General features: G+C 43.9%; 1 protein-coding gene and 1 non-coding gene across 2 annotated transcripts; one reads left to right on the top strand and one right to left on the bottom strand.

Moving 5' to 3' along the window:
- Positions 1-2,902: 2,902 nt before the first annotated feature.
- Positions 2,903-2,974, bottom strand: Trnah-gug (transfer RNA histidin (anticodon GUG)). Its single transcript has one exon. It is a non-coding gene; the product is annotated as a tRNA-His (tRNA).
- An 11,311-nt stretch (positions 2,975-14,285) lies between these two features.
- Positions 14,286-17,711, top strand: LOC126926582 (uncharacterized). Its single transcript, XM_050742951.1, has 2 exons — positions 14,286-14,946; positions 16,231-17,711. Exons 1-2 carry the CDS (start codon positions 14,286-14,288, stop codon positions 17,709-17,711), a joined length of 2,142 nt encoding a protein of 713 aa, XP_050598908.1.
- The last annotated feature ends 6,129 nt before the right edge of the window (positions 17,712-23,840 follow it).

Here is a 23,840-nt window from a genome sequence, read left to right as displayed (position 1 = left end):
ACAAATATGGATAAGTTTATAACAGACGAAAGAATTTGGAACGCCCAGGCCCTTTCGGTGTAGGGTGAGGTAGGTGGGAAGGCCCGTGGAAGTTAATGTTTCCACGCAAACATCCCCTCCACTGGTCGAGGTTTGCGAAAAGTACAGGGACTGAAGGTGCCTGTTGAACAGAAAATAAAAGAAAAACCGTGTCATCTCTCGAGGATGGGAATGTTGAAAGAATGATGAGGGCGAAGAGAGGAGGTACCTCGTACGCGGGGGTTTGAAAGGAGTGGAAAAGAGGCGAAGATGACCGTAAGGATAGAGAAACATGCGACTCTGAAGACAAATTGATTGTCCAGACGAGTAGGAAGGAAAGAAGACGGGAGAGATAGAGAGGAGCTAGAACGAGGAAATGAGGCCACCTGCTAACGAAGGCCAGAGGGAAAGGTTGCCTAGAACTCGAAACAGACCGGAGGCCCTCTTGATCAAATTCCGGGAGGGTGGGAAATGGCTCCAGACATATAAGGAGCATATGTTAGCGAGGCTCTGTGTGAAATCATAGGAGTCAGACGGACGAGGAGCGGGGATATCGTCGTAGTACTGAAAGCGGGAATGAAAGGAGGTGTCATTGCCCTTAGAATAAAGGAGGTAATAGTGGACAAGGTCCTTGTTTCCTCCCTGCAGATATTGGTAGAGATTAGTGACATCGACCCACTGGAAAGTACGGAGAACCTTAAACAGAGCATCATTAGAAGGCTGATGATCAAGGATGCCAGCGAGGTCGAGATTAAATCGTTAAGGGCCTCATTATAGCCACAATGCGGGTCCTCCGTAAGGTAGTTAGATTCTATAGGTGCCATGAGATTGGGCATATGTCTGAGAAGTGCACGATCTGCCCTGGCAATGAACGTTGTCGTAAATGCAGCGCAACGGATCATTCGATGGTAAAGTGCAGTAACGGTCCTAGGTGTACGTTGTGTATTAGGGGTCCGAGGTACGGTCTGTACACGTTATAGGGTCGTCAGCTTGCCCCACGTATAGGAGACTGATTAAAAAAGGGACAGTCACAAGACAAGCACCCTGAATGTTCTGCAAATCAAGCTCAATAAGAGTAAGCCTACGCAGGACCTGATGCAGCAGTTTGCCTGGACGCGCCGGGTCGACGTTGTATTCATCTCAGAACCTAATCGACAGTTCCCCTTCTGGTATATTGATAGGAAGGGGGATACCGTCCATCCGGGCAACGAGATTTAATGCTTCTACTCCAGCGATGATACGTTGACTGAACAGGAGGTATATGTCGGAACAAGAAAAGGGAAGCGTACCGCGTGAGTGGCTACTGCTCGCCCAACGTCAGCCTGAACATCTTTGTCGAGTACGCGAAAAGACTCGACATATCTATTGGGGCAGCCGCGAGGAGATGCAAGGAAGTTATCATCTCAGGAGACTTCAATACAAAATCTAACGCATTGGGTGTCACCAAGACTGACAGAAAGAAAAGAATGTCTCTAGTGGTTCTGGATAGGAGCCAACTTGTTCCCATTAGGGTATTAGGAGGAGTTTTGTAAAAATTACGAGCGTTAGTGGTAGACTCTTTAAGAAGTATAAAGACTTTGTAGTCCTTGGAGACTATAGCGTCTCGGATCACAGTTACGTGCTACATGAATTTAAAGGCTTGGTTATGCCTAGTAATAGGGGGCATTTTAGGTATTCGACGCAGAATATAATGCTGGAGATGTATTTTAAAAACTTTGACGACAAGAAGGTTAAGTTATTGGGAGCTCGGACAGACGTGACGGAATATCAGGAGCATTCCCTGCAGAAAACTGCGTCAACGGGAGTCGTAAATTCCCGTTACGACTGTAATAATCGACACCACGAATAGTTCGATCCCCTTATTTCGGTTAGGATAATGTAGGTGCTTGTTGTAGTATAACACTGCGATTAACAGGGTTATAAAAATGTATATTTCCAACACTTATTACCCCAATGAGTTACACCGTTACGTATGATATAAGGGGCGTAGACGAGAGTCACAGATGAAGGCCCTTCTGTTGTAATAGAAGTAGCGTCTGAACAGACCAGACTTCGACTCAACCGAATGACTAGACTTTGACTTTGACTGTTCGTTGCTTATGAGAACCAGTAGAGTTGTCCGTCCTGATGGCGTAGAAGCAATAGAAGAGGTAGGAGCAGTCGAAGCAGTCGGAACAGTAGGAACCGTAGGAGCCGTAGGAAATGTCGGAACTGTATGACCTGTGACAGCCGGATGAACTCTGAAGTTCGTTCTGATGTGATTACGGAGGAAAGCTCAGTATGGGTGTGCTCTTTGAACGAAGAACGCGGATTCGTTGCTCATATTTTTAGTTAGGAAACTGAGGGCAATGATCCGCGATGCCGATTGGTTATGACCAATGTTGGGATTGAAGATAGGAGGAAGAAGCCTCCTACCAACGTGCTTCATGGGCGACATTGTTTATGGGAAAAACCAGCTTTTCCGTTAGACTACAATTTGGTTTTTCCCATTAGGTGACTACCTGCTTTCTCCGTAATTTGTAAGAATGTACAATAGACCTAAGGTCTGTTTTATGTACCAGCTATAAACCGAAAATACTTGCAGAAATAAAAAGTCTTTCCGGGAAAACAGGTTGACTTAAACCGTATGTGCGAAAAATGACTTTAGAGATTAAAGTTTCTGGTGGGTCCTTGGGCTTATTGAGGGTTTCTCTAACGGTATTTGGACCTTGACGGTCAGACAATGAAAGACGTCGCGCGGACCTTTTCACGAGATGTAACAAAGAGAATCCTGATTCAATCGCAAATTTTTATTTTTATTAATACTTAGCCAAGAAAACTTTTGAGAAAATTAAATAAACAAAAAAAAAATAAACCTCCACCGTGACAATGTGCATTGGCACATTGCCGTGACCAGGATTCGAACCTGGGTTACTACGGCCACAACGTAGTGTCCTAACCATTAGACGATCACGGCTATTGGAGTATTACGTGTAAACTTTCTGAGTGGTCGATGATAACTACCAACAATGACCAAGTTGGCACATCAACCGTGAAGATCTTAGTACACTGAGACAATTGTGATTATTCCACTCATCTATAATTAAAACTGGCTGTAATTCAAATCATATGCATATATATATGTCGGAGATGAAAGAACACCGGAACTTTCCCTTTGGAACTTTGGGAAGACCCCTAGTATTGTAATTTAGATTTCACCATAGCCGTATTAAGAAACTGTTGTCATTCGATCCGACTGTATTTATTTGAAATTTATGATAGTGAGCTCGGGCTCGAGGCGACAATCAGTCGCCGAACGTAGCCGCGGTCAAAGGGATGAACGTTTTGTCTAACAAAAGCATGAAGTAATTCTATAGCTCTCCTTAAAAGAAATACTTGGGACAGGGCACGACGGTAAACGTTTCAATGGTTTCTGCCCTGTGGCTCGCCACACGCAGACTTTGTCCTTCGGGTAAGATGATTCCCAGATGCCAACGCATCTTCACAGTATATGTTTAGCTGGGCGAGGACCCGCTACGAATATTAAGTTTCAATTATACAAAGTCTTTCAAATAGACAAATAGCCTGTGCTCCAACTACGGGAAGATAAGAGAAATCTATCCTTCCACGAACGACGCTTCCCGCTAGCAACTTTTCCCAAAGACAGCTAATATCTTTCTCTAACAACCAACATGGAAATTGACCAATTAACAGCAACGTCAATTTCTCTCACCCTTCGAACGAAGACTTTTCTCCGCGAATCCGATGATCTCGTGCCCTTAGGCACACCCATCATAGTTTTCTTCGACAGCGTCACCGCGACGGAGAGTCACTCTCTCGAGTGCGATCTCATCAGTAATCGACCTGTCTTTCGTATACGTAATAATTGCCCCTTTCTCTAACGTACAGTGTAACTTAGACGCTAACGAAGGGTAAAGTTCGTCATCCCGTTGACCGCGGATTCGTTATTGAGCCTAGGATCATTGTCATTAGCTTCTCGAGTATCTAATTATCGCGATTACTTGTCCAATTCCATCATAGTCATATTTGCACTAGTAAATATCTCCTCTATTCCATAATGATGACGTCTAGCGCCAATAGGGATTCGTTTCACGCCTTTAACCCTAACTCTAATCTTAACGCCAACCCGACATATATGTATATATGTCGGAGATGAAAGAACATCGGAACTCCTCCTTGGATTCGCGGGAATACCGTAACTTTGTAACTTAGCATAAACAAATGTCGTTCCGATTGTTCGAGATTTATGATCATGAGCTTGGGCTCGAGGCGACAATCAGTCGCCGAACGTAGCCGCGGTCAAAGGGATGAACGTTTTATCTAACAAAGGCACAGAGTAACTCTATACCTCTCCTTAAAAGAAAGTCGTAGCGACACGCGGTAGTAAATATTTCAATGGTTTCTGTCCCGTGGATCGCCACACGCAGATTCTACACTCCGGGTAAGATGATATACCAGATGTCAACATACCTCCGCAGTATATGTTTAGCTAAAGTGAGGACCCGCTATAAATCTTAAGATTTAGTCGAGCAAAGTCCTTCATATAGACAAGCAGTCTTTGTTGCAACTATAGGATAGGAGAAACCTATCTTCTACGAACGATGCCCCCCGTCAACAACCTCCCCTCAAGGTCGGCCAGCATCTCTTTCAAAACGCCGATATGGAGATCGACCAATTAGCAACAGCGCTAATTTCCCTCACCTTTGGAACGAAAGCTTTCTTTGACGAATGCGAGGATCTCATGTCCTTAGACCCACCCATTATAATTTTCCTTGACGGCATCGTCGAGACGGAGAGTTACTCTCCTGTACGATCTCGACGGCGATACAAGTAATTCTCAGATACGTAGTGATTGCCCCATGCATTAACATTGAGTACAACTTAGACGCTAAAGAAGAGTAGATTTCGTCATACCTTTGACCGTGGATTCGTTATTGAGCCTAGGATCATTGTCATTAGCTTCTCGAGTATCAAATTATCGCGATTACTTGTCCAATTCCATCATGGTCATGTTTGCACTGGAAAATATCTCCTCTATTGCATAATGATCACGTCTAGTGTCAATAGGGATTCGTTTCACGCCCTTAACCCTAACTCTAATCGTAACGCCAACCCGACATATATATATATATGTACATTTATGATTTATGAATTCTAGAGACGCGATAAGATTATTATGAAAGGAACGTAATATCGTTTTCGCGATAGGACTAACATTTATTGTCGTCAAATATTTATGCTATCCCTTACTATCCGAACTTATTAACACATTTTTCATTACCCGGTATCATAATGCAATGTTTACAATTATTATTTTTGTATTAGACCTTGTACACAGTATTTTATAATTATAAATTCAAATTACAAATCTCTTACATATTTCTTTAAATTATTAAATTGGCAATTAAGTGATTGCGGGTGTTTTCATTAGGTGGTAATGACAAAATCCGGAATCACTTAGTTGCCAACCCAATATACTATTACCTGTATGAACAAACTAAAGAATTGTAGATAAATTGATAGAACATAATTTGGTTTCGTAGTGTAAGCTTAGATCGTGAAAGATGAAAAAAAAGTGTAACGACTGACTTTCTGTGAAGATGATACTGCAGAGGAAAACCATGATGGGGTGTGTCTAAGAATGCGAGATCATCGAATACATCGAGGAAAGCCTTCGTTCGGAAAGTGAAATGGATGTTGCTGCTAATTGGTCAATTTCCATGTTGGTGGTTGAAGAAGGATGCTAGCCGTCCTTGAGAGAAAGTTACTAGCGCGAAGGGCCGTTCGTGAGAAAAGCAGATTTCCCGTATCTTCCCGTAGTAGGTGATAAATTTAGGGACTGATAGGACAATGACTATTTGTCCGTTTGAAGAACCTCAGCTAATTAAATCCTAAGATTTATAGCGGGTGCTTAGGCTATCTGGAAATATACCGTGAAAAAGTATCGACATCTGGCAATCATCTTATTCGAAGGATAGGGTCTGTATGTGGCGAACCACGAGACAGAAACCGTTGGAATGTTTATTGTCGAGTGCCACTACAACTATATCTTTTAAGGAGAGCTACGCTATTACTCCGTACCTCAATCAAGGATCGATCATAAGGAGAGGAAAACTTCCATCAGTCTTTTATTCTTGCGATCATCTTGGAGAGTTCTCACATCGTCTTTATTTGCGGTATATACCGACTGTCACAGCAAACGTTACATTGTGCTTCAAAATATATTCTACGTTTAACAAAGAGTTACCATTGTCATTAATATATCGGGTGTCCAATCACCACTGTTATTTGTCTAGCTCTGTAAAAACCATATTTACCAGCAAATATAACCTCTGTTGTACAACAACGATGGCTAGTCGGAATGAAGATTCGTTACACGCTCTTGAACCTAACGATAACCCGACATATATATTATATAGTTATATAGATATTGGATTAATAGAAATTAATAATAGATAGGGCTCAAACTAATAGAATGATTAAATTGAGATTTGTAAATAAATAAATAAATTGTAGAAATATATAAGGAATTAAAAGAGGAAAGAGTAGCGATACACGAATCATCAAAATATTTGCTGTAGTCTATTCACATTAAAGATTTAGTTGAGCAATAGGTATCATTGCTAGTAATATTAAAACAAGAATTAAAATTTACTTTAACAAGGTGAAGGTTTCAAGATGGCTATTGTCTATATTTGTAATAATCCGGTAAATACTATGACGATGGAGAGACTCATAAATGGAGCGGTCAAATACCTATAGCGGCGCAGAAGTTAAAGGACGACGCGAATCGAGAGCGGCTCATGTTGTTGTTTTGCCTCGGGGCATTGACACAGCCTTGACGCATGAAAAGTAATGACAAATAAACTCCGGATAAAACAATGTCATCGCTACATGCACCCGTCGAATGAAGATGAATTTGAATTTTCCGATTCTCCCTTGACCAGTATAAATAAATTGACGCAACCGAAAAGAGGACAGTATCTAAGAGTATCTACAGTATTTCGGAATATCACGAGTATCTACCGAGTTACGCGACGAACATTTAACGAGTATTTATCCGCGGTTTGATTTTGCGATTTATACTTTGTACTAACGACTCAACGTATACAGGCTGTATATTAATGTATTATTTTAAATATATTCGACGGTTTCAACAACGAGCAATCTCGTCATTATGCCTCACGTACCAACCATCCTCTACGTATAAACCTCTACGTAACGATATATTAAAAAGGTGTTACATGGGTTTTGAGGATTAGATAAAGCAAATAATAGTAAGGTACCACATGCAACTTAAAGCTTGGAGTCATGTTAAACATAAATTATAGTCACTAACAGCAGCCAACTATTCCATATATAAACACATAATGTAATATATTAAAAGAGGAAAATACAAAATGTGGTAGTATACACATCACAGATACTTTAATACAGCACCAAAAATTAAATCGTTGTATTAACATATGATAAATAAGAGTAAATATCTAGCTGCTAAAGATATATTAGTAGGAAATATTCATAAAGATAGCGATAAGTAGAATATGGATATAATAATGGGCATCGAATGTAAGAATAACAAGTTATAATAGTATGCGTTATGAAGGTGACACTGTATATTGATTATAAATCCAATAAGCATAGTGTTCAATAAACATTGTAATTGAACAATAGAAAATTTGTATATGGTGTATGACTCAATGTAACTAAATGAACTAATTGAGATTAAAAACGAAACGTAACATGTTTTAATTGAATTATTGTAATAACAGTGATATGGGTATGGCTGGAACTAGTTGAATATGAATTGATTCGAGTAATTAAATAGTTCAGCATAGTTCAGACATAACCTTCCAAAAGAAAGGTGGTGTCCCCCGGGGAAGAAAAGAAGGTCGCAGCGATAGCCAAGAGGCCTAGGAAGGGGGAACCGACTTACGAGGAGATGTGCGGTCGGTCAAATGCCAATGAAGACTCGGACAGAGAGAGGAGTGAAGGTTCGAAATGTTGGAGTACAGTCGACAGAAGAAGGGGGGGTAAAAGGGGGCCCCAGGGGCCGTCATCCTCCGGTGTTTGTATTACCGAAAGGGGGAGAGAGTAGGCGGTATAGGGTCATCAATCGCGCGGAAGTGGAAAGGGGCGATCCTGATTAAAGTGGAGGAACGTCGGGCTTGGATTGAGACGTACAGGAGGATAGTGGCGGCTAGAAATACGATCGGCGGGGCGACCGAGATGAGGAAGACTAGGGCTCATATACTCATAGAGTTCGATAGGAAGATCGTAGTGAGCGAGGTGGCTGAGAAGCTCAGGGCCGCCTTAAGCGACGCGACGGAGGTATCTGCACTCGTAAACAGGAGTACGGTGCAGATTAAGGATATAGATCCCCTTACCACCAAGGAGGAGCTGGTGGAGGACCTGAAAAGGGAGTGGGGGGATAATAAATGGAGAAAGCGTCGAGGTGAGGACACTGAGGATGGCACCATGGGGAACGCAGGTGGCGCTGGTGGTGCTACCCGCGAGCGCGGTCCCTAGGGAAGATGTGGCGAGAAGGTTCAGAACCGGCCTGACCATAACGTCGGCTAGGTCTCTACTGGATTTAAAAAGATGCTATAAATCCCATATGTCAGGGCATACGGCTGCGAGGTGTACAGTGGTGTGTCCGGGTAGGAAGCTGTGCAGGAGATGCAGAAGTAGTGAGCACGTTATGAAAGAATGCACGAAGGAGCCTAAATGTGCGATGTGCTCAAAACAGGATGGAGTGAACGCTAAGCACGTTACGGTCTCGCTGGCCTGTCCGATGGTCAGGACGGAGGGTAGGCGAAGAAGAAGATAAGAAAATAAGATAAAGGACTTGCAGATTAACTTAACTAGATCGGACGATTTTCTTCTAGTAACAAGCGCGGATAATAACGCGCGCTGCGGCTGCCTTTTTTATTACCATTTTAATCTAAACAATTTTTTATTAAAATAAATAATTTTTTCTTTTTCCCTCTGTTATAAAGAATTTAAAATGCGATGTTTGCTAAGAAGCATTGTCTACCAATTGTTTTGAACAGTACATTTTCGATAAACCCTGAGGTGGCCGTGCGTTATAGTTGTAATTGCTGGGCCTCGTCCGGAGTAATTGTCACACTAGGGGCTGTAGATGTCGCTGCCGGGGTACTGTTGATTTTTCCTACTTTTTTGGTGCGTGGAAGTAAGATCGGACTCCGGTCGCCGGGATTCGAACCCGGGTTCCGAAAGTTCGTAATCTAAGGCGCTAACCACTGCGCTGCCGTCGTCCGACACTAGTTAGTGTCGAGTGGTGGTATTTGGCTTGTCGAGTGCCGCCACAATCCCATGAAGAATTTGGATAACATTTACCGTAGATATGACTGACCATTCCTGTGAAATAGGGCCATGATGCAAATGGGTTAATTAATTCTCCACTAGGTTGTCTGCGTTTAGCCCCTGTCTCACTAAATTTTACTGCTCCGTGCGCTAGCTTATCCATTTTGAATATACGTACAGCACGTGCTTCGCCTCGTCCTCTGTATCCCAACAATCCCAACTATTTATTTCCACGTCCGTCCTTACCATTCTCCTGTATTTATGGAATATGCCGTGCCCAGTTAGCATTTGCATCATGTAGTGACATATTTCTTTCTTATTTGAACATGAACATGAATTGAACATTGTTGCATTTTCTACAATTTCTTTGTGAAATTATATTTCTTATAATTATTCCACTCGATTTAACACTCTTCGCGAGGACTTTTTTTATTATTTTTTATATTACTAATTTTTAACATCAAAGTGTTGGGATAATCCACCCCATGTTCTATTCCAGTCAATTTCTTAGGATTTCTTATTTTATCATACATTTCCTTCCTCAGCCTTGTTTTGATGTAGATCGGCATGTTGCCGGACAATACGCATAATGACGCATGAGATATTATACCGCACGGCGTAGTTGTTATACTGAGGACCATTCTTTGCGCCCCTCTCATTAATATCTTATTTTTTGCAATATTCAAGGCTTCAACCCACACCGGTACTCCGTACATCACAACTGCATCCCATACGTTGTAATACAATATACGCGCTAAGTTCTGAGGTCCGTTCACTTTCGGCAATATACTTCTCAACGCGCCGAACTTAACATCCGGTTTCCCGCGTACATTAGCAATGTGATTATCAAACATCCTCCTCCCATCAATAATAACCACTAAGTATTAAATTGCCCTTTTCGTTTGGGTCTCCATATCTACCAACATGAGTTTGATTAACCTCGGTACTCTCCTGCCGGTTTTCATTATGATTTCAGTTTTGTCTTTCGCTAGGCTGGGTCCTACGGACACAATCCATTTGCTCTCCTTTATCATTACTTCATTTATTCCCAGATTCGCACATTCATTCTTCTGTATGGCGCACATAAGCTCCAAGTCATACGCAGTGGCTTTTATAGCCACGTTATTGTCCAACGTTTCTAATAATTCGTCGAATACTAGGTCCCGCAGGAATGGTCTCAGCACTGATCCCTGCAGTACTCCCGCAAACATCCCACTTTTCACCATGCATAAAGTTGAAAGTGCACCACATTGTCGACCACATTGTTACATTTCTATCGGCCAAGTTGTTGTTCACTAGCCCTTTTATAGCTGATAACGATCTTCTTATCATTTTTTTTTCTTATACTCTCCCAGCTGAAAGTTTGAAAGTGTTTGTTATATGGAGCGTTACTAGCACATAAATCTCTCTTCCTACAACTGTCAGCAATTTTCATAACTTGAGTTATTGCGTTCACGTTGCTGCGTTTCTGTCGAAAGCCGTACTGCTTCCTATGGATCGGATCCATACTCATTGATCTCTCCATCAGCAATTTTAAGCACTTTTTCCCATACCTTGTTTATTACCGGTAGTATCTTGATGGGTTTATATGCATTGGGTAATTTCGGATCTTTACCCGGGTTTGGTAGTAAAATTAACCTGGGTTCTTTCCATCTCATTTGGGATTTGTTCTGTTTCAGTGATCCCGTTTATTATTTCTGTTATCATGTCGCTCCTGTGACCTACAATTAACTTGATCATGTTACACCGTCAATTCCTACCGCCATCTTAGAGTTAATTTCCTCTGCGATTTTTCTTCACATTGCCCTTTTCTATTAGTAAATCGTGTTGCTCATCGTCGGTCGTCTCTCGTTGCAAATAGCTCACTTATGATTGTGTCCATACCTTATTTTCCGCAGGGAGGACTCGCTTATGTGAGTCTATGGGGGCTGGCAATCCCACGTTCCTGAAGTCAGGGGGGGATCGTCAAAACAAGCGTCCCGCTTACCTGAGTCCCTTATGTACTCCGCAGGGAACGTCGCTGGGAGTGTAAGGCGTTTAATTACGGTTACATTATCTCTACGTGGTCTTGGGTAGTGGCGCACCCACGATCCTGACGCCAAGGATAAGTTCCCGGGTACAGTGTACCTTGAGGATCCCGCTTACGTGAGACCTACCTGGAACTGCCGAGCTCGGTTAGCAGGTCTTTACAACCGAGCTCTTTACAACCCGAGGCTGCGTCGGTACTGGGGTATCCATCCCATGCACCGTAATCGATTTTGTCTTTTGTCCTGTTGTTCATATTTCTTCAATATCGCCGAGGTCGTCAAGTAGTGTACCCATCCTGGGGCCACTCACTCTTTCGCACCCTACTCCGATCAAGGCAGGGTGACAGGGAGCCCCGTAAGAAGGTAAGGTGAGTGGTCTTGGCAGGTACGAGTCCACCAACTTCTCCGAAGTTCTCCGCACCGAATCGGCCATTGGCGGGTGCCCAAGGCGCTGATCCGCCACCGCCCGGATATAGGAGAACATCAGACAAATCGGGGTTTCCCAGGGCGTGGTCCTACGCCCTGAGAGCCCGCACCCGCCTCGTGGTCCCCAATGGGGCATATTCTAAACCCTCCCGTCTCTCCAGGACGGCTCCGGAGCAGGAGGGACGCTGCTCACCCTCCGGAGGCCATTCGGTGAAGCGAATCACCTTAAATCGACCCTCTTGCCAGCATCTTGGCCATCAACCACTGCGACCACGAGTCCATACCCATTAATTGGCCGAGCAGAGGGGTCGCTACTCTCTCCCGGCTGTAACTCGAGCGCCCGTGGTACCAACCTTAGTCGTTGGTGGGACTATCGTATGGATGTACGGCCACGTCACTGCCGGCGGGCGACCTGCTAACCGTGTTCGGCAGTACCAGATGGGACTCACGTAAGCGGGGGCCTCAAGGTACTTTCGTACCCGGGATCTTATCCCGACGGTCCCATCCTTGGCATCAGGATCGTGGGTGCGCTACTACCCAAGGCGACGTAGAAAGAATGTAACCGTAATTAAACGCCTTACACTCCCGGCGACCATCACTGTGGAGTACATAGGGAATCACGTAAGTGGAACGCTTGTCCCGACGGTCATCCTGGCTGCGGGAACGTGGGTTGCCCAGCCCCCACAGGCTCACAAAAGCGAGCCCTCCCTGCGGGAGGGGCAGAAGGACATCGCGACAGGGACTGCTCGGCGCGGGCACCTAAATGTCCGGTGTACACGGACCTGTGATTGCAAGCGTCACATCGCATGGGGTTGCCGGCATGCAAATCGCCGGCCCGGAAGTAGAGGGCCGCACAGGGGGCAAGGACCGTTCCAGGCGATGGCGGGGACGCGGCATCGAGGAAGAAAACGACACCGCCGCCTACTGCCTCGGGAAGGCCACAAAAGAGGATGGAGAAGTCGGATGCACCGAATGCGAGGGGAACGGCCCGGAGGAGGCTATAGAAACGGAGCCTTCCCCTTCGTAAGCGGAAGAAGAGGAGGAGGACAACTGCTCCTGCAGTGCAATCTTAACCGCGCCCGCCGGCCTCAGGACTTAATGTTCCAGAGCCTGGTGGAGCGGCGGATTGGTCTGGCAGCGGTGGCCGAGCCATACAGCATCCCCGACGCGTCACGGGGTGCAGGGGACCTAACCGGCTCGGTTGCCATATTCTGGAACGGGAGAGCGGGAAGCACTTCCTGCTCGGTGAGAGAGCGGGGACGGGGCTTCGTGCCCGCGAAATGGGGCGACCTAGCCGTGGAGGCAGTATACGTGTCGCCCAACATCAGCTGGACGGAGTACGCCTCCTTCCTAGAAGGGCTCGCAGCTTGCTTGAGACGCTTGGGCGCCTATCTATCTCCGGTCCTCGGGGCCTTCAACGCTCACTCAACGAAGTGGGCCTCCCGTAGGACCAACGGAAGGAGGCGCGACGTGCAAAACTGAGCGGCCGCATTCGACCTCTGGCTTATGACCCGAGCGTCGACCAGCACTTGCGTGGCGTGTCGGGGCGAGTTCATAGTGGACCTCACGTGGGCAAGCCCAGACAATTCCCGCCGTATTTCCAGATGGGGCGCGTCCCCGGAGGAGACCCTCTCGACCAGCTCTATATTTTGATGGAGGTGGCGGTTAGGGGTGCGATGGGCGACCCTTCGCTCAATGCGAGCGGAATAACTGGCCCACCGGGAAGGAGAAGAAGATTCCCGCGGTAGGCTGCGACCCACCGCGACGAGGACTTCATGGCGGCGGCCGCTATAGCCGTCGAAAGAATCTCCGACCGACGAGGACGCGGAGGCGGGAGCGACCCGGCTGAGGCGCGACTTTCATGCGATCTGCGACTCGTGTATGCCGCGGCCCGCGGCCCCGCGCCGTGCCGGCGCGGAGTACTGGTGGTCCGAGGGGATCGCTCGTCTCCGCGAGGCGAGTATCCGTGCTCGGCGCCGTTACACCAGATTCCGCCGTAGGCTGCGAGAGGACGAAGCCACGGTGGCTCGACTATGAGGGCTATGTATGAGGGCTACCGCGAATCGCGGAGGCCCCTGTAGCGAGCCATCAAGGAGTCGAAGAGGCGGGCGTGGGGCGACAACAGCACCTGGACAAACCATATCAAAGACAGTATACGTAGAAGGAAAACCAACCCCCATATGCTTTATCAATGGTAGTGAGTCAAAACTAAAAATTATTAACGCTATTGAAAATTCTAACACCTAGGATCAAATCCCGACGTTCAAAGAATCAGTCAGATTCTCGCAAATAGAAAAAGCTGTTAGAGAACCAATCGAAAAGATACTGGTTTATTATTAATACGTCTTCAATCTCGAAACAGAACTCTTATCACGCACTTCACTTGCTAAACATACAATTACGCTAAAAGAAAACAAAATCATACATACTAAATCCTACCGATCCCGCGAATGCCACAAGACAGAAATTAAGCGACAAATGGGCGAAATGCTTAAAAAAAACATTATAGAACCTACCGATTCTCCATATTACTCTCCTGTATGGGTTGTACCAAAGAAACAGGCCGCCCCAGGAAAGCAGATATGGAGAATTGTAATTGATATTAGAAAACTTAACGAACTCACAGACCAAGACGCATATCCACTACCCGACATAGATGACATATTATCACAATTAGGAAGCGGAAAATTCTTTTCCGCCTTAGACCTATCCTCAGGATTCCACCAAATCCCTATGGATCCCGAATCGAAGAAATACACAGCATTGTCCACATCACAAGGACATTACCACTGCAACCGAATGCCACTTCGACTCAAAAACGCACCAGTGACGTTTCAAAGAATGAGAAATACTGTACTCCGTGGACTTACTAACAAACATTGTTTCGCATATTTAGATGACATTATTATTTTCGCTCAATCAATAGAAGAACACAACCAAAATTTATCTATTGTATTGCAAAGACTTAGAGAACTGGGATTCAAGATACAACCGGATAAATGTGAATTTTTGAAAGAGGAACTAGAGTATCTTGGACATATCCTAAAAGCTAAAGGAGTAAAGGCAAATCCGAAGAAGATTGAAGTGGTTAAAAACATCAGACATCCTAAAAATCCAACAGAAGTAAAATCTTTCCTGGGGCTAGCAGGTTATTATAGAAAATTTATACGCAATTTTGCAAAACTAACGAAACCACTCACTGAAGTCACAAAAAAACATGGCATTCCATTGGTCTGACAACACTCAAGACGCATTTGATACTTTAAAGGAAAAGTTATATGACTTCCCCGTATTAAAATACCCAGATTACTACAAACCATTTGTATTAACTACTGACGCAAGTTGTAAATTCGACCAATCGTGGGGAGACGCAATCGCGAGGAAACAAGTCAACGGGAGTCGTCAATTTTCGTTACGATTATAATAATCGACGTCGTGTGTAGATGGATCTCCTGATTTCCGTTAAGACAATAGGGGTGGTTGAAATGATATAACTCCGTGATTAACAGTGTTATAACTTATATATTTTCCAAAAACTTAGTAGAATCACACACTGTAGTAACGTCGCTGAGTATGAGAACTGCCTTGATGGCACCGCCTTGATCTTGATCAGATTTTGACTGACAGTCTGATAGATGAAGACACTGTGAGAGCTATAGGGACACTGAGAACTCCAGGCACTGTGAGAGATATAGGGATTCTGAAGTTCGCTCTGAATCATGCCGACCCCAGCTAAGATCAACAACATACGGAAAAGACGTGATAAACTGTTCAAAAGCACCCTAAGGACCGTAAGGGAAGGGATCCATAAATACGAACGGTACAACATGCAAGAGATTGCATATTTGAAATCATATCAAGCCCTATTTCATGACAGGCGCAAACGATTTCTATCAATCTAAAACGAGTTGGACGACATCTATGGTGCAATTCCAACGGTGAAGTTGAAACCTATTAACTTAATACCGTGACGTTTGGGTTATCAGCCGCTCCATACTTGGCCCTACGGTGCTTCAGACAGCTGGCAGACGACGAGGGACATCAATTTCCACGAGCGTCATCGGTATTGCAGCGCGATTTCTACGTAGACGATGCGCTCACCGGAGCTGATACGAAAGAAGATGTACTATCGATCAGAAAGGAGCTCACCGACCTCTGCAATCAGTCGGCTTCAACATTAGAGGATGGGTTTCAAACGATCCGGGCATACTTAAAGGGCTAGGAACCTTTTAGGACTCCCAGGTCGATGCGATCCTTCATTAGGTCGATACTCTAGCTAACCTCCCACGGGTTACAAAGCGATCAATAAGTTCTGTGATAGCCAGAATTTATGATCAATTAGGATTGCTCGCGCCAGTCATCATTCGAGCAAAAATCATTTTGCAGCGAGTCTGGTCACTAAAGGTCGACTGAGATGAGTCATTTCCCGCAGACCTGCAGTCTGAATGGAACCGGTACTTTAGCCAATTGGCGTTGATCAACAACATTCGGTTTCCGCGCAAGAAAATAGGACCAGCAGACATTAAGGTGGAACTCCACGGCCTTAGTGATGACAGCGAGGAGGCTTACGGAGCCTGCGTCTATCTCCGTACCGTTTGTTCCGACGGCACCATCCAAACTCGTTTGCTCAACGCAAAATCAAAGGTCGCTTCACTCAAAACGCTGACCATTCCACGACTCGAATTGAGCGGAGCACTCCGTCTGGCTTCCTTGATTTCATCAGTCCAGAAAGCCTTAACGATCAAGATCGCTCAGATCGTATATTGGACCGATTCCACCATAGTGCTCCAGTGGATCAAATCCTCGCCGCATATGTTAAAAACACTTGTGGTGAACCGAGTGGCCGAGATACAAACCAAGACCAATATCTCCGACTGGCGCCATGTGCCTACAGCCGATAATCCAGCAGATCTCATCTCACGAGGTCAGACGCCCAAGGAGTTTCTGCGTCCGTCCATTTGGAAAAATGAGCCAGAGTGGCTCCAGCAAACCGAAGAACATTGGCCGATATGGAACCCACTTCCGTTGGTCGAAGCCCCTGAACAAAAGGTGTCAACCTGCCTGGTTGCAAGCCCCATCGACCATACAATATTGGAAAAATATTCGCCATGTTCAATACTAATCAGAGTCGTCGTTCGTTGTCTGCGATGGAGACACAAGCTAAACCGAGTGGCATCCCTAACCGTAGCTGAACTCACTTCGGCAGAAAATAAATTGGTACGACTCTTACAAAGCATTCATTTTTCGAAGGAGATTCGCACACTCCAGAAAGATCCGAACACGGCCGTGGGAGGGAAACTCCAATGTCTAAATCCTTTCCTCGACAATGAAGGGATATTACGGATCGGAGGACGCGTCAGTAACTCCCCGATACCGCTCCATCAAAAACATCCAACCATTTTGCCGAAATCATCGGTGACTGAGCTCATCATTGACCAGGTGCATCGACGTAACCATCATTCAGGGACCCAGGCCACATTATACGCGGTTAGACAACGATACTGGCTTGTCGACGGCCGAAACCAAGTATGGCGCACCATCAAAAGGTGCGTCCGTTGTTGCCGAGCTAATCCACCATCAGTAGAGTACTTGATGGGAGATCTGCCAGAGTCACATATAACCGAGTCGCCACCCTTCACCAATATCGAAATCGATTATTGCGGCCCGTCCTACATCAAGGAGAGACGGCATCGCAATCGCCGAAAGATCAAGGTGTACGTCGCCATATTCATATGTCTGGCTACCAAAGCCGTTCATATCGAAGTAGTGAGCGACTTGACAATCGACGCATTCTTCGCCGCTTTCCGCCGGTTTATCTTTCAGAGAGGACATTGTGCGACAATCCTTTTGGACAACGGCACTAACTTCGTCGGAGCTAACAAGGAGTTGAAAGAATTTCATCTCCTATTATAATCCGACGATCACCAAGAGAAAGTACCAGACTTCCTCGCTGACCGGCAGATATCATGGTCATTCAACCCTTCGAATTCACCAAACTTTGACGCCTTATGGAAAGCCGCGGTAAAATAGTTTAAACGACATCCTGCCCGCGCCGTCGGTACGGAACTCTTGACCTTCGAACATCTCAACACTCTGGTTATTGAGATCGAACGATATTGAATTTCCGTCCACTTACTCCTATCTCGACAGATCCTAATGATCTCCCGGTCCTCACTCCGGGACATTTTTTAATAGGCGACACATTGACAAAGTATCCATCAACTTAAGCAGTATTTATGGAGCAGATGGTTCCGAGTATATCTCAACGAGTTAACCAGCCGTAACAAATGGCGCAAAAGTAAACATGACATTCGTGAAGGTACCATCATAATTCTGCAAGAGGATAACGTTCCATCTACGCAATGGCCGTTGGGCCGCGTAATTGAGGTCCACACAAGAGCCGATGGAATTGTACCAACAGCTACGGTGAAGACATCGACGAATATCCTGGATCGCGGCGACAAACGGCTGACTCCACTAACCTGTCATTCCGAACCTGAAAAACGCGGACAACCACGAACATCGGAGAAGGCGGACGAAAGATGCACCTGATACCATCCATGGAATTTTGATCGGTGTCTTCTCAACGGGGGGAGGATATTACGTTGCGTGAAAACGTCCGCGCGACGTCCTTCATTGTCTGACCGTCAAGGTCCAAATACCGTTAGAGAAACCCTCAATAAGCCCAAGGACCCACCATAAACCAAGTCTTATAAACTTGCAGGAATCATTACTTCTGCAAGTATTTTCGGTTTATCACTGGTACTTAAAAAGTCCTTAGATCTATTGTACGTTTTTACAAATTACGGACTGTTGAAAAATATCGTCCCTAATAAAGGTAGATTCGTACTGCTTGCTCATTGGTTACACTTCTGGACTATGAGCGTGTAACGTCAATTTACATCAGAGACCAGGCCACATACCGCCGGCAGGATGGCACCCGGATGTCTGCAAATCCTTGGCGCGTACCCTCAATAATCTTAAGTACCCAGCATGGGTCTTGGAATTTTTATGGTTAAGGTCCTTCAGACCAAGCGAGTATCTTTTAAATTACTTTTACGATTATTGTTTACTATGGGTAACACGGAAAGTTGGCCTTCCTCACATCTGGTATATTCCGATAGCAACTTTCTCCCGAGGACAGCTGAAACCCTTCCTGGTCTACCAACCGTCTTATTATCCAATCGGAGACGGTGTCTACTGCCCATAGTTTCTACAACAAAATTACCATCAACAAATTCGATAGACCCGTGTCCATAGACACACCCAACCCTAGCTTTCCTCAGACACGGTATCGTCAGTAAGAGGCACTTATTCCGTGCTCTTGGAATAGTCAACTTATCCTTACCGGTCTCTACCAATATAGCAGTCGCGTACTTAACGTATCATTGTAACTTAGTGTGTGTTCCGTTGTGACTGCTGAATTCGCAATAAAGTTTAACTAAAATTAATAGTTGTGTTACGACTCAGCTTATTTTATCCAACCCTCAAGTTACGTGACAAGCGAATCCTGTATGCTGCGCAAATGTCTCTGCGCCGATTATACTTCAATTTTTCTACAATAAAATAACGACTTTACATCTTGAAAACTGGCATTATTACACTGCTTATTTGTATATAGATGTCGGAGATGAAAGAATACCGGAACCTTCCCTTCGGAACTTTGAGAAGACCCCTAGTACTGTAATTTAGATTTCACCATAACCGTATTAAGAAACTGTTGTCATTCGATCCGGCTGTACTTATTTGAGTTTTATGATAGTGAGCTCGGGCTCGAGGCGACAACCAGTCGGCGAACGTAGTTGCGGTCAAGGGATGAACGTTTTGCCTAACAAAGGCATAGAGTAATTCTATAGCTATCCTTAAAAGAAATAGTTGAGACGGTGCATGACAGTAAACATTTCAACGGTTCTGTCTCGTGGCTGGCTACACGCAGACTTTGTCCTTCGGGTAAGATGATTGCCAGATGTCAACGCATCTTGACAGTATATGTTTAGCTGGCCGAGAACCCGTTACAAATCGTAAGTTTCAGTTATACAAAGTCCTTCAAGTAGACAAATAGTTACGGGAAGATAAGAGAAATCTATCTTTCCTCGAACAACGCTTCCCGCTAGCAATTTTCCCTCAAGGGCTACTAGCATTTTTTTCTAATCACCGATGTAGAGATTGACCAATTTGCAGCAACGCCAATTTACCCCACCTACCGAACGAAGGCTTTTCTCGACGAATCCGACGATCTCGTGTCCTTAGACACACCCCATATAGTTTTTCCTCGGTGGCATCATCGGGACGGAGAGTCATTCTCTCGTGAAGTCTCATTAGCGAGTTACATAGCGTTTTTACGCTCGGTGAATATTTTACGTTTTAACAAAGAGCTAGATTAATATAATAATACTTGTACCGTAGACAAATAGATCGAGTTCGACTTAGACTTTGGAAGAAAGTACATTTGTTATCCCGTTGACCGCGGTTTCGTTGTCGAACCTAAGAACATTGTCATTAGTGTCTAATCACCGCGGTTAGCTGTCATTTCTGCAATATCCACACTTATACTAATAATCATATTTGTACCAGTAAATATCTTCTCTATTACATAACAACAATGTCTCATTCAAATGAAGGGGCGCTAGATATCGTAACGCTGATTAAATATTATTTGAAATCATGGCTTCGTTCACCAGCAAATTTAGAAGCAAAACAGCTTAGAAAGTAGCATTGGGCGATCTAAGAGAGCAATTCGATCGTCTTGTAAAGGACAAGCTGAACAGCCTGTGTAGGAACGTGTTCCATGTATTTTAGCATGTAGACAGAGTCACGTTTCATAATTCACGCGCGTAATCAAAGCTTGAGATCATTTCATGTTACATCGTCAGCAGATACATTGTGCAGCACGTGTTTTTACTATTGGAGAACACGCTTTTTTTGCAGACTTGCCATTTTTCGTTGCAATAAAAGATGATAACATTTTGGTATAAATACATGTTAAAAAACACGATATAATTTTTCTTCGGATCTCTTATTACACATTTTTCTACCGTATCGCACTGTTACTACATTGACACGCTAAATAATATGTCATTGTTCATCACATCCGTATTACTTGCATGTAACTAAAAAACACATACAGAGATTATTTTAGTTAATTTTTTATTTCTAAGTTATTTAGTGGCTACATTTGAAAAAATGTCTTCTAAATCCAAATAAATCTATGGAATTTACGTTAAATTATTATTATATAAATAATATAAACGTAAATGTAAATTAGATTACTTTAATATCATACCTTAGAGCTTTGAGAATATCCCTTAATGTAACACTGATATTAAACGTATGAAATAATATTAAATTCACGATAAACGTTCCCCCCAAATTTAAATGAATTAAAAATTATAAATATTGAGATATGTATAATTTTATGTGCTTGACGAGATTGACCTCTTGACCGCCTCGAAAACAAAGGAATGTAAACTGTTCAATTTTTTTTTATTTATTTATTGAAATTCACAATTTGTCCAATTTGGACATTTGGTAGAATTTTTTAACAGTTATATTAACATGTTGTTAGCTACCCCCAGCGGGGTACCATTCTCGCGTTTGCTAGGTTATATCCCTTGTGAGGTCTGTTGGGTGCTTCCTTTTTAGCCTTCTGTCCATTATTCAGTTGACAGTCTTTTTTTGGCGTGGGGAGGGGAACATGCTATTACGCATGCCCAGTGACCCGCATCACTGGGTTATGTGGGAGTCGGTCGGATGTCGTTGCCATACCCACTAAAAACCCCTCCTCCTTCTTCCTCCGCTTTGAGGGCAGACAACCCCGGTAAAACCTGTCGGCAGTCATCAGGGTTATCCTTTCGTGCCCCGTTGTATTTACTTCTTCGGGCAGTTACTGCTCATGTCGTCCTCTCAGCCAGTTCAGAATACTGTGCTGATCTCCTTCTGCGGTTTTTCGTTGTTTCGTATTCTTGCCCTCATTGCTCCGCGTAGTTGTTGTTTCGCTCGTTCTCCTCCTTGCCTCTTCCCAGGCCCTCGCTGTCACCCTCCTGTGACACATGACGGTCTTGCAGAATTGCCTGAATTTATTCCAGCTCTCGTTCTTGGCGGTCACCGTGGCGATCAGATTGCCCACGTCTATCTTCCCGCCCAGAGCGTTCTCCAGCTCGATTCTTCTGTCCGTCCATTTCGGGCACGCGAAGAGGGCGTGCTCTGCATCGTCGTTCGGGTCTCCACAGTCGAGACAGTTGCTGTCGCTGTCCTTGCCAATCCTTTTCCTATAGACACCGAAGCTCCCATGCCCGGTTAGCAGCTGCATGGTGTGGTGATCGATGTCCATCTTCTTTTTGGTAAATAGCGGCGCACTCGGTATTAATTTCTTTGTGATATTCTCCTTTTTGTAGTTGTTCCACTCCTTCTGCCAGTCCTCTTGGGCCTTCTTGCGAATCGCCTCCAGTTCCTCCTTCAGTTTGCAGCCGTCATCCGTGCCAATCCTGGACCCATGGATCTTGTTCCTCTCGTAGGTCTCTCCGAGCATCTTTATCTTTATGTAAATCGGGAGATTCCCGGTCAACACACAAAGTGCCGCGGGGGAGACGGTACGGTATGCCGTCGTGGTTATGCACAGGGCCGTTCGTTGTGCTCGTTTCAGCTTTTTCCTGTTCTTATCGGTATTCGCTGCTCTAGCCCACACCGATGCTCCGTAAGTTACGATGGACTCCCACACATTCAGTTGACAGTCTGGTATGGAAGAAAGTGCTGAGACGCGTGCAAGTGTGTATCGATGAATATCTTTGGAATCGTTTATCGAATAAATATATAACTAATCTAATATAAGTTCAAAGCGTAAATTTAGGGTTCCTATACCATTATTTCGGCAATTGAGACTCAAAATTGTCACCAATAAAAGAGCTAAAGAAATTATAGCAGACTCTCGTAAAGAGCAACGAGAAACTTACAATAATATTGATAATACGCGATAAACATTCTCGAATAACGCATTGGAATTTCATATTTTAATAGCCTTTGATTTTTTTATAGATGAAAGATATTTATCTCTTGTTTACGCATATATAGGGAAGCTGACAACTGTACAAGACACAAAAGCTTATGTAAGCGACACACGAGTCAACGGAAAATTCGAATAAGGACAGACTCATATTATTATGCCTTGGAATACCAACGTTGTTTTGGTTTGCAAGATTTAAAGACAAACGAACTCCCGACAGAATATATTATTGCCGTTACTGGTAATCTTCAACCAGAGTTACATAAGAACTTTAACTTTGAACTTTTTGTAACAACACTTGTCGATATAAATATACGAACGTGCTCTCTAGAATAGTTAGCGAGTTAATGAGTTAAATTGTTATTCTTTCTGCGATCGATATACGAATTTTGAACAAGCGACGATTACGACTAGCATACGCTATCGTACTTGTACTTACATTGATTTTCATATAACTGACTATTACGATTTTATCACTAGTTTCTTTATAAAACCAACCAATCTCACCAATACCACCTCACTTACCTGTTATATCTGAACTAGTATGTATATACCCTGCAAGATTATAATATACATAACGTGATTTTATATAACGCGCTTTTCGCGTTATAGGGAATTCATTGTTTGTAACTATATAAATACATATATAACTAGATTATTTGTAACTATATAGTTATATATAGTTATCTGAACTAGTATATATATCCCCTGTAGATTATAATATACATAACGTGATTTTATATAACGTACTTTTCGCGTTATAGGGAATTCATTGTTCGTGACTATATAACTACATATATAACTAAATTATTTGTAACTATATAGTTATATAGTTCAAAAATCATGGTTTTAAGTATTATGCAGGATGCTTCAAAATAAGTGGACAATATCTAATGGGCGGATTCAGTACCTAAGGACAATAAAAGATATTCCTATCAACACATGTTCCACATGACTTTGCTTACGAGATATATTATATAGTTTTACATGCATTCGTTAGATTTTTATTCGAAGGGTTACTTGAAATCTACCGAGTATTGCGT

This window comes from Bombus affinis, chromosome 18 (genome assembly GCF_024516045.1).
Source record: "Bombus affinis isolate iyBomAffi1 chromosome 18, iyBomAffi1.2, whole genome shotgun sequence".
In the NCBI taxonomy this organism is placed as follows: Eukaryota; Metazoa; Arthropoda; class Insecta; order Hymenoptera; family Apidae; genus Bombus; species Bombus affinis.
The sequence above is the reverse complement of the archived record's forward strand: the minus strand, read 5'-3'. Positions and strand labels throughout refer to the sequence as shown.